This window comes from Labeo rohita, chromosome 13 (assembly GCF_022985175.1).
Source record: "Labeo rohita strain BAU-BD-2019 chromosome 13, IGBB_LRoh.1.0, whole genome shotgun sequence".
In the NCBI taxonomy this organism is placed as follows: domain Eukaryota; kingdom Metazoa; phylum Chordata; class Actinopteri; order Cypriniformes; family Cyprinidae; genus Labeo; species Labeo rohita.
In genome coordinates this window covers 22133715-22146000 of record NC_066881.1, presented here as the reverse complement: position 1 = coordinate 22146000, position 12286 = coordinate 22133715, and the positions used below count along the sequence as shown (strand labels likewise).

Here is a 12286-nt window from a genome sequence, read left to right as displayed (position 1 = left end):
AAACCCATCAATACTCACATTACAAATTCATCAACATATAAAAGGTAAATGAATAATCTGTTAAAGAGAGACAGAGTCATTCAGCTCTAATATTAAAGTGTTTTAATAACTTCAAGCACACTTTGGTCAAGCTATTGCTACTCACACTGCTGGTTCTTAAGTATAAAAGGAGAAAATATTAACATGTGACTGAAATGCTGCCAGCAATATTTGGCTCATATTTAGGATCTCAGTTGCTCAGAAATGAAAATGAATAGTATATTTTAAATAAACTAGAGCATTAATAAAAAGGCCACATCCACTTTAAATCTCAAAACTCAAATGGGGCACATTACAACTGCTTTTACATTTACTTATGATTATGGGTATCATAAACCCAAATGCACTCATAACAGATGACTATTAATTGCAGATTCTAAGTGCAAATCTTGTTTCACATTGGTGGGTCAATGTAGAGATTTGCAAGACAGAAGAAAGATGTTTTATGTTTTTGGAAGAAGTCCCTGAAGGAGATGCTCACCAACACTGTAAAAAACAAAATAAAAACAAAAAACTTGTACAAAAAGTTGTTTCTAGGGCTGCATTATAAATCGCATGCGATTGTCAGGCACGTTTACTCAGTAAAGCCGGTACTGTGATTAGTAGTAAATCTCCATCACATGCTCTTAGCTGGAGCGGCAATTAATACACAGAGCCGTAGATCACTGACAAGCAACGCAAAAATCACGCTCATAAATGCAGATGAATCGCATTCGATTATGAGCGTGATTTTGCGTAGCTTGTCAGTGATTTACAGCTTTGTGTATTAAAGGAGAAGTCCACTTCCAGAACAATTTACAAATAATTTACACACCCCCTTGTCTTCCAAAACAGTCATGTCTTTCTTTCTTCAGTCGTAAAGAAATTATGTTTTTTGAGGAAAACATTTCAGCGTTTTTCTTCATATAATGGACTGATATGGTGCCCCGATTTTGAACTTCCAAAATGAAGTTTAAATGTGGCTTCAAACGATCCCAAATGCGGTTGTAAACGATCCCAGCCAAGAAAGAAGGGTCTTATGTAGCGTAACGATCGGTTATTTTAATAAAAAGAATACAATTTATATACTTTTTAATGCCAAATGCTCATCTTGTCTTACATTGCTTGGACAGCTTTTGTTCCGGTTTGTGACAGTTAGGGTATGTCGAAAAACTCCCATCTCATGTTCTCCCTCAACTTCGAAAACGCCCTATATCGCTGTTTTGCCTTTTTTGTTAAGGGTGTTTGATCTTCTTTGCATGTTCACTTTGCAAAGACTGTGTCAGTACTTTTGCAGCAATGTAGGATGATTTTGAAATGATTTTTGAAGTTATGGGAGAAAATACAATTTTTTTTTGTTTTTCGACATACCCTAACTGTCTTGACTCAGAATACAAAGAGTTAAGGCAAGAAAGGCAAGACGAGCGTTTGAGATTAAAAAGTATTTAAATTGTATTTTTTTTAATGAAAATAACCAATCGTTTCTTCCTCGGCTGGGATTGTTACAACCGCATTTGGGATCGTTTGAAGCTGCATTTAAACTGCTTTTTGGAAGGTCAAAATTGGGGCACCATATCAGTCCATTATATGGAGAAAAATGCAGAAATGTTTTCCTCAAAAAACAATTTCTTTACGACTGAAAAAAGAAAGACATGAACGTCTTGGATGACAAGGGGGTGAGTACATTAAATGTGAATCTTTGTTTCGGAAGTGGACTTCTTTAAATGCCACTCCAGCTGAAAGCATCTGATGGAGATTTACTACTAATCACAGTACCAGCTTTACTGACTAAACACACAAGAGTTAAAATTTTAAGTTTACTCAACTCAAATGTCCACGTTTTCATGTAGTACAAAACATTCCATGTTGACTAAACTTAAAATTGTAAGGCAGCATGAACACTAAGTTGAAACAACTTAAGTTTTTTTTTGTTTTTTTTTTGTTTTTTACAGTGAAGGCTGATCAAACTGCAGTAAAACAATAATAGTTTGAAATTTTATTACAGTGAAGAATATTTTAAAATGTAATTTATTCCTGTGATGCAAAGCTGAATTTTCAGCAGCCATTACTCCAGTCTTCAGTGTTATATGATCCTTCATGAATCATTCTAACATGCTAATTTTTCTAACATTTCTTGTTATGATCTATGTTGAAAACAGTTATGCAGCTTAATATTTTTGTGAAACCATGCTGAATTTCTTTTTTCAGGTTTATTTGATGAATACAGAGTTCAAGAACAGAACTGATTTAAAAATAGTAATTTTGTAAAATGTCTTTACTGTCACTTTTGATCAGCTGCATTGATCAGTGATGCATTCCCTAATGCATTTCTTTGAAATAAATGTAAGTGTATAACTCCCAATCAACGCTTTTGAAATAGGCAAAATGTAAACACAAACAGCCTTTCTTGTAGACAATGCAACAAAGTTAAAATAATAAACTGCACACACTCTCTTTTTTTTTTTTCAAATAAAATAGGTTTATTTCCAGTCTGAAAAGATTAAAACAACAAAACTGGACAGTGGAACAGTTAGAGGATGACCAGTGGGTCACAGTGGGTTACAGGGAGGAGAGATTATCCTTGATTATTCACTTCATTTTGTGTACATATTTATAAATGAATACAAATATACATATCAATTGTTTAACAAAAATAGCTTAGCTTATGAGGACAGCAGATGACTGAAATCAGCAAAAATAATCCTGTTGGGGTAGGAGGTGGGATTTCACCAGAGTAAAATACCATACGTGTGTGTCTATGAGAACGTGTGAGGCCGAACCACTGAATTACACACCGTGCCATAAAATTTAGTTCCCTTTAGCACAAAATTGTGGTGTGTTCGCATACAGAGCTCTGTAATATATGAGTAAAGCCCAAGGGTTTGGGGGTGGGGTTTTGCAGGAGGCATTAAGGCTGCATTAATCACTTGGTTTATACATTAAAAGGCAGGTCCGGATAATTCAACTGAAATGAGCTACCAAGCTAACACTACAGAGCTAGAGACCACGGGAAAAGTATTTCAGAGCATAAACCTAAAATACGGGGCATCGAATGGTTTAAGACGCATATCTAGCAAAGCGACGGTTACAAATGCGACGGTCCATGCGCCATTTGAATTCCTTGCAAAATGCCACTTCAGTGACAAGACATAACTTAGTAAAAACACATTCATAAACATCTCTATCATCTATTACTGAGCTTGCATGTTTCACTGTAAGCCATTACCTCTCCTCACTTACTTGCAACAAAGAAATTTGTATTTTTGATTTTTTTCCTCCATCTAAAACCCATTTGGAAGTCTTACAAAGAAACAGAATCTGTATAATTGCAGTCAAGATTCTCAAAACTGCATATGGAACAAAACGCTTTCGAGTAACATAATTTGTTACATTTTGAAGTGATTTTTAAGCCTGTATAAAACCAAACTGAGGGTTAAGTCAACAGCATCTTATTAGAAATCATTGTTCCTCGTGTCTACATTCCTAAAGTGATACCACGTAGCTTTCCAAATGCAAAAAATCTTAAAGACACATGAACATGTCCTGGCCTCTAAGACCATCCTAAAAGTATTGTTAATTTTAGATTCATTTTGTAAATCTCCTATTACAGCTTCCACAGGGGAAAACAGAGAGCTCACCATTCCACACACGAACACAACGATCTTTACTCCCGTGTTACAACACAAGCCAAAGCATAGTGGAAACAGGGAGACTTTTCCGTTTACATTAGCTATACACTGTTAGATTGTCATTTTGTTACAATATTAGTTTTATAAATCACCCTGTGAGGTTCAGGAAAAAACTCAAAGAAGTGATCATTTTACCTACCCTTGTTTCATATGGGATAGGACTAAAAAGCTAACTTATATTTAGCAGACGCAAGGGAATTCCTGTTCACATAATCTATTCCGTATATAAAATTTAGTTTGGGAAGGTAAGAACAAAGGGGGTGATTTTACCATGTCAAGTTTCAGACAATCAGGACAAGTGACAATCTCTCTGAGAAAATACAATTAAATTAATTCAGAACTATGTTACATACAGCATTGGGGGAGAAAGGTGAAGAGGTGCAGGAGAGTACAAACTAGGAGCATTCAAATGAATGAACGAATGATTCAATCACACACTTTAGCAGCAAACAGTACTCTGTTGCGCTCCCTATTGGTCAGAGGAACACATGCAGGCTCTGGCCTAAACCAGGCCAGCTCACTGCATCACACTGTATTTGTTCTTTGAAGAGAGAAAGACAAAAATCACCACATCCAAAAAAAAATAAAATAAACCGATAACAAATCAACACGAGATGAAGCGAATGAATTAAGTAGAAGAGAAATCTGAGTTGAGTGTTAATCTCAGAAAGCATTCACTCATCACTCTCAGCAGTGCAGATGGGTGATTGAGCGCTATAGCTAAAGCCTTATATATTTATGTCAGAAGCCTAAATATCCCCATTAAAACCCACATAATTTTAAGCACAATAAACATGCAATCTCACACATCCATTCAGTTCCATATGCACTGACAGCCAAACGCACACATAAACGCACTTAATAGAGCCTGTCCCAGTTCTGAGTGCTTCTTAACAATTACATTTTTCCAGCAAGTGCAGGAGATCCTTTAAGATGCTCCCAGACCAACTTAAACCAAAAAAATAAAAATAAAAAAAATCAAGAGCTGCGGTAGTGCAGAACACTGTAGAGTCCTAGTGTTGATGACAAAAGAGAAAATCAGGGTTAGCGCATCAGGTAACAGACTCACACACATACACAAAACTTGCACTATGGAAATAGTTTGGTGCATCAAACATGCATCCTCTTGCAACAAAACCATCGATTTCTCATAAGACTCACACTCATTCTCTCTCAAACACGCATACAATTTCAGCTTAGCTTAAGTAAATTTAAAGCGGTTTCCTCAAAAAAAAATAACAAATATAAAAAAAAATGAAGGGGCAAAAATAAAAGACCCACCCCACCAGAAAAAAAACAAACAAAAAAAAACAGTAGTACTGAGAGAACATAACGCATAACGATTACTGTCATCTGTGCTGTGAGATTTACAAAAAAGCTTACTGTACTGTGCTGTGAGCCCATATCATTTACCCGTTTCACTTAAAAAGTAACAATACAAAAAGTTATATTTTGTTTTTTTTTTAAAAATTAAAAAAAAAGGAGGGAAAGAAAGAAAGAAGTGAAAGGAAAGCAGATGAGAGGCAGATGTGTTGGGCTTCAGCGGTCGGAGAGGAAACAAAAGCAGGCAGGGCATAAAGGTGTGCCTTTTTTTCTTTTTTCTTTTTATAAACTTAAAACTCAAGCTGCATTTGATACAGGCTTTTTCTTTGTACAAGACAATTGCACTTCACAGAAATAAAAGCTGAAATATACAAACACACAAGGAAATGTGAATCAAATTAATTACACCAAAAAAAATTATTTAAATGGAAAAAAAGTGATTTTTTTTTTTAAGAGGGTGATGTTAAGGATAAAAAGGGATTTGGGATAAGAGAGAGAGAGAGAAAGAGAGAGAGAGAGATTCGGTACAGAAGAGTATGCAGAAAATTTCCAGAAGGTACCATTGCCTAGCACTGAGAGGGAACGTTATGTGAACAAGAGGAGGGAGCCCTCATTCCCTTCCGCTTCTTCCGCCTCTTCTTTCCTAGGAACAGTCCAGAGCAGCTGAGCTGGGCTGTGGTAGGGTTCTTGTGCAGGTCCTGTAGTAGTTGAGGGTTCTTGTGCAGGGTTCTGGTGCTGGGTCCTGTAGGAAAGGTTGTTGTTGTTGTTGTTGTGCAGGGTTCTGGAGGGTTGTAAACTGTGCAGTGTTTAAAGGGGCAGGGCTACCACATGTCATCCGTGGATGCAGAGTCCTTGAATGGAGAGAGGAGGAGAGCAGCTTGTGAGATCCCACCAAGCTCCAACCGCCAACCACTCAGGAAAATGCATGTTTGTGTGAGAGACAGTATGAAACACAGGTGAAGATAAATCAGGAATGATTCTAGGAAATGGTGATGGAAATGATGGAGGGATCCCAATCGTGGGGTTAATATGGCCAAACTGATATGCTGATTGCAATTGACAGAAATTACAGCACTTGATGTTGTTTGTGTGCCAACAGGCTATTTGGGGATTCTGTGGTGCATCAATCACTTGGTCAGAACGGCGACCAGAGACAAAACAGCCGTAAGTATGAACAGATTTGAGACATACTACAGATAAACATTTAGAGAGCTGGATTAGTTATTTAAAGCTGCAGTCTGTAACTTCTTTGTTCTCAAAATGTACAAACTTTATATAATTAGCGAATAAATCAAGAACACATTTTCCAAACCATGTCTTTGGCTTTCCCTGAATCACTGCTGTACACTTATAATACGTTTTTAAATTCTGACTTTTTTTTTAGGCTGGCTCTTGTAGGAACCCAATACCTGCGTGACTGATCATAGACATAAACAGAGAGAAGGATACATACAGTTCTGTTTATTAAAGGAGAAGTTCACTTCCAGAACAAAAATGTACAGATAATTTACTCACCCCCTTATCAAAGATATTCATGCCTTTCTTTCTTCAGTTGATAAGAAATTATGTTTCTTGAGGAAAACATTTCAGGAATGTTCTCCATATAATGGACACCCAAGTTTAAACTTACAAAATGCAGTTTAAATACAGCTTTAAAGGGCTCTAAACAATCCCAGTCAAGGAAGAAGGGTCTTATCTACCAAATTATTGGTCATTTTCTTTTTAAACCTCAAACGCTCGTCTTATCTATTCTCTGCATAAACCGTTTTTTCCAGGTCAATACAGTTAGGGTATGTCGGAAAACTCCCATCTCATTTTCTTCCCCAAATTCAAAATCGTCCTACATTGCTGCAGAAGTACCGACCCAGTGTTTACAAAGTGAACATGCAAAGATCAAACACACTTTACAAAAAAAAGGTAAAACAGCAATGTAGGACGATTTTGATGCTGAAGAAGAAAACGAGATGGGTGAAGGATCGGACGATCCTTAAATGCAAACTGTGTGTGTTTCGACTTTTATTTATTTATTAAACTCGAGGGCAACCATACATTTGTGTTGCGTTTTGCTTTCTTTTTATATATTCTTCATTTATTCATTTATAATCATTAATCATTTAATCATTATATTATTCCATTTAATCATATAATCATTTATAATAATCATTATAGTCCTTTATATATTCATTTTATTGATTCATTAATTGATTCGTCATTTATATTATATTATAGTTGTTTTTTTAATATATTTTTTCTATTGTTTAGTCTTATGACTGTGGAGCTTCAAGGGCTGTTTGTCTTCATGAATAAGAGATACAAGGGAATGTTTATAGAAACTCAAGGTTTATGGGATGTTGTGAAGCAGTTTGGTATAACAATACTTGTTGGATTTGTGTTCTTCAGACGAAGTCTGAGCATTGAGACATACGCAACTAAGTCTATTCAATAAACTCTGCTCCTTTTTACCATTCTTACTTCGTCTCCTGCTTCTGCTCTTCACTTTCATTGGCTTTTTTTTTTTAATCAACTTCTTGGCTGATAGAAGACTGTTAATAATGTTTTGGGTATTTTTGGGTACCAGGCAAGACCTCCTGTTAACAGGTTTTGTGTATTAAACTACCCTGCTGACGAGTTGTTCTGTTACCGGACAAACTGATATTTTCTGACGGGATCTGGCATCCAGGGCTGGATCTTAATTGTCTAGGCATGGAGACAGCGATCTAACATGGGAGTTTTTCGACCTACCTTAACTGTATTGACCCAGATTACACAGTCTGCGCATCGCAGAAACGAGAAAAGACGAGCATTTGAGTGTTAAAAGTATATACATTGTCAATTTGTTTTTGAAAATGACCGATCGTTTTGCAAGATAAGATCCTTGTTCCTTGGCTGGGATCGTTTAGAGCCATTTGAAGCTGCATTTAAACTGCATTTTGGACGTTCAAACTTTTTGGCACCATTGAAGTCCACTCTATGGAGATAATTCCTGAAATGTTTTCCTCAAGAAAATTTCTTTATGAGAAAGACAGACATGAACATCTTGGATGACAAAGGGGTAAGTAAATTATCAGTTAATTTTTGTTCCTTTAAACAGAATAATAAACAGAACAGCATGCATCCTTCTCTCTGTTTATGTCTATGATCAGTCACGCAGGTATTGGGTTACTCTGCAGGTATTGGGTTACTCACTCTAGTGGTTAACTCCTTTAACCATTAGAGTGCCCAAAGTTACGGGCTGCTGCTTTAAATATTAAATTATTAAGACAGTATCTTTCTAAAAGTATCTAAAGGTAGGTACATAAATTTAGGACTGAACAATAAATTACATAGTTATGATTTGCAACAATTTCAATGATTCTATAAACCACCATTCAAATGTTTAGAGTTTGTAATGTTTTTTTCTTTCTTTTTTTTGGAAAGAGGTTGGTCAAAAAGTAATTATTTGATCATTTGAAAATATAGTAAAATAGTAACATTGACATGAAAATTTATATGTAAAAATACATTTCTTATTTTATTTTATATTGTAATTCATTTTTGTGATGGTGAAGCTGAATTTTCAGCAGCAATTACACCAGTCTTCAGTGCCACACGATCTTTCAGAAATCATTCTAAAATGCTAATTTGGTGCTCAAGAAACATTTCTTATTTCTATCTATGTTGAAAACAGTTGTGATGCTTAAAGGAGTGGTTCACCTCCAGAACAAAAAATTACAGATAATGTACTCACCTCATTGTCATGCAAGATGTTCATGCCTTTCTTTCTTCAGCTGTAAAGAAATTATGTTTTTTGAGGAAAACATTACAGGAACTATCTCCATATAGTGGACTTCAACGGTGCCCGCAAGTTTGAATGTCCAAAATGCAAATTCAGTGCAGCCTTACAGTGATCTAATGATCCCAGCGGAGGAATAAGGGTCTTTTCTAGCGAACTAATCGGTCATTTTCTAAAAATATATAAATAAATAAAAATGTATATACTTTTTAACCTCAAATACTAATCTTGTCTAGTACTGCCATGCACATGCATTGACCCGGATTACACAGAGTACGTATGTGCATCGCAGAGCTAGACAAGACAAGCATTTGAGAAAAGGGCAATTGTTTCACTAAATAAGACCCTTATTCCTCTGGGACTGTTTAGAGCACTTTGAAGCTGCATTTAAACTGCATTTTGGACATTCGAACTCCACTATATAGAGCTAATTCCTGAATTACTGTCCTCAAAAAAAACAACAACAAAAAAAAAAAAAAAAGGATTTCTTTACAACTGAAGAACAAAAGGCATGAATATCTTGGATGACAACAGGGTGAGTACATTATCTGTAAATTTTTGTCTGTAAATTATTTAAAATCTGTCCGATTCCAAACTTTTGAATGGTAGTGGTTAGATATGTAAATACTGCTGTTTATTATTATTACTCGAAAGAATGGTTCTTTGGATTGGGGAAAAACACATATTACACAGAACGCTGACAAAAGGATGAAAGCTATAGAAATATAAGATTTGGCTCTATCATAATGATGTATATCAACTATAGACATATTTGGGTCCAGAGTGATCTAAAAGACAGGTTTGTTGTGGCTCTAGTTTGATAGTTTCCCAAACTCAGCTCAGGTTTTGGACTAAACCGCTGTGATAATGTATTCCTAATCTAAGACAAACGTTAAAGTCACAACAGCCTCTCTGGACCTATTTTACACCAGTTCACAAGGACCCTGTTCATTATTTTGTAAAATAAATAAATAAAAGTCGTCTTCAATAAAAACCTACAGGTGCCTGTAAGGGTGTACCCAACAACAATGATCTATGAAACTACACCTAAAAGCAAAGCACCACCCCAGAAGAAAGAAAAACAGATCACCAATGGCTCAAACAGCTTCAGCCCATCAATACACACACCAACCAATCTGAGTTCACACTTAGGCTGAACTATCCCTTATAAATAGTGATGAATATGACATGTACAAATTATTAAACAAATATGAAGGAGAGGAAAATGACAAAACTGAAAATTAATCGCTTCATTGCTATTTTGGGAAGGCTTAAACTGGTTTGTAAAACATACTAAATGACACTAACTGGAAGAACAGCCTGAGGTGTGGCAGGTAAAGGCTGGTAGTCATGAAAAGCATCAGAATCGAGTGCTGAGTGCTGAAGTAAAGAGCACCCAAGATGCCTGATTTTCAGTCAGTTCCTACTAACAATCAAGTCTATATGAAACAAAAATGTATATACATTTAGTTTGTTCGAAAAAACAAATAAACAAAAATAAAAAACGCAATGTATATGCCACTAGGGATGCCAAAAATATCATTAGAAAGCCCATATTTGAAAAAAACAAAAACAAAAAAAAAAATAAATCAGCCAATACCAGTCTTTCTACAGTACTGGTAGTACCAAGTGCCAACTCACTTTTGTAAATGATGCTTTTAAATGGCATATTCATAAAGAGCAATCACACATCATAGTAAAATGCAGCTGTTTATAAACATTTAATTGCACTTCTTGGTCAAATTGCTTGTCTAGTTTTATTATTTCTATTATTTTATTGAAGACTACATGACATTTTAAAATGTCAATGCCAATTATATTTATATTATGTTTATCTTTTAAAAAAAAAAGTGTGTTAGATAACATTCATTTTATCTGTGGTACTGAAATTGATACTATTTAAAAATTGACCAATCTTTCTTGTATTGACTGCTAAAATTTGGAACCATTATAACCCTATATCACGTCTTATGTAATTACGTTTTTTTTTAAGATCAAGAACTGCTATTATCATTCAGTCGATCCATGAAAAATACTCAATCAACATTTCATTTAATTATTTACGTTTTTCTTTTAAATATTAAATCGGTTCACTCAACAAATTTGAGGTGCTCCACCCTGCACTCAACCAAAAACCCTTTCCAAAGCACAGCTCAGCCTATCCAACACTGTCAGATGAGAGCAGATAATATGGAACAGGATGGAAACATGCACACACAAAAAAAAAGGTCTGGAACACTTAACAGCAGGTGACAAACAACAAAACCGTGCAATGCAAAATTCTAGAACAAAACAAAAATCATGCAAGCAAACATCCCAGCGTTTTTACACACACAGGGTCAGGCTGATGTACTCACTGTATCCTCGTTCCTGTATGGGTTAAGTTTGTTGTATACTGCTTCAATTACACTCCGCCTATGACAAACACAGAGACAGCTATGAGTTGGGGTGAAATATAACATGGACATTTACTTCCACTCAAAAGTTTTGAGACAGCAAGATTTTTCTGGGACAAACTTAAGATTTATTCAGCAAGAATGCATAAATTGATTAAAAGTGACAGTAACGTCATTTATAATATATTTATTATTGTAATTACAAAAGACTTCTAGATCAAATAAATGCTGTTCTTATGAAATGTATGTTTCATGGTCTCCACAAAAATATAACATACATAAATTATAAAAAAATGTTTCTTAAGCAGAAAATCAGCATATTAGAATGATTTCTGAATGATTAATGTAAGACTCGAATAATAGCTGTTAAAAATTCCTATTTGCCATCACAGGAATAATTACATTTTAAAATATATTTAATTAGAAAACAGGTATTTTACATTTTCATACATTACTGAAAGGTTTTATAAAAATTCCCAACCAATGTTCACAAAATGTTGGATGGTCAGACTATGTTTTAGAACTTGAAGCAAAGAGAGAAAGAGAGATTTCATGGTACTCACTTGCTGGCCAGCTCTCCTCCAGGTGGTAGGTTGGGGATGCTCTCAGATGCTAACGTGCGCATCACATGTACCAGGTCGGGCATCTGGCCTTCGTCCCCCTGCCTCTTCAGGATCTCTGTTATAGCAACAATAATTCAGATCAATCATGTATGGCCCAGCTGAATTACTGATTTCATTTACTAGCAGAATGTTAGCTCATACCTTCTACTCGGCCCTCTAGGTATTTATCAAGCTCCGCTTCCCTTTTGACAGCTTCAGGAGAAACCTTCGGTGCACTGACGAAACACACCAACACAACACTCATGTTGTCACGACTTCCCTGTCCAAACACAGAAGAAGGGAGGGGTTCATCAAAATTTAAAGCAAATCAATATTTAATACTAATGAAACACTCTGGAAAAATGGGAGATAAGCTTTAGATTTTTAAGACTTTGTTTTAAACACTATACAAATGTAAAAAATATATATATACAGTTGAGTCACATATGTACATTACATACCAATGAAGCAGATAAAACTATTAAA

The 12286-nt window shown here is 35.3% G+C and overlaps 1 protein-coding gene across 6 annotated transcripts in view; it reads right to left on the bottom strand.

Moving 5' to 3' along the window:
• Nucleotides 1–12286, bottom strand: part of ppm1aa (protein phosphatase, Mg2+/Mn2+ dependent, 1Aa) — a 43023-nt gene that overhangs the window by 25684 nt on the left and 5053 nt on the right. For 4 of the 6 annotated variants that reach the window (XM_051125402.1, XM_051125401.1, XM_051125400.1 and 1 more), the window contains exons 3-5: nucleotides 11963–12080; nucleotides 11762–11876; nucleotides 11160–11217 (exon numbers count right to left, since the gene is read on the bottom strand). In XM_051125402.1, coding sequence (XP_050981359.1) covers nucleotides 11160–11217; nucleotides 11762–11876; nucleotides 11963–12080 — 291 coding nt within the window. Of the gene's footprint in view, nucleotides 1–2737; nucleotides 5882–8173; nucleotides 8798–11159; nucleotides 11218–11761; nucleotides 11877–11962; nucleotides 12081–12286 lie in introns of those variants that run through there. The other 2 variants (XM_051125398.1, XM_051125397.1) reach the window with 2 other exon arrangements.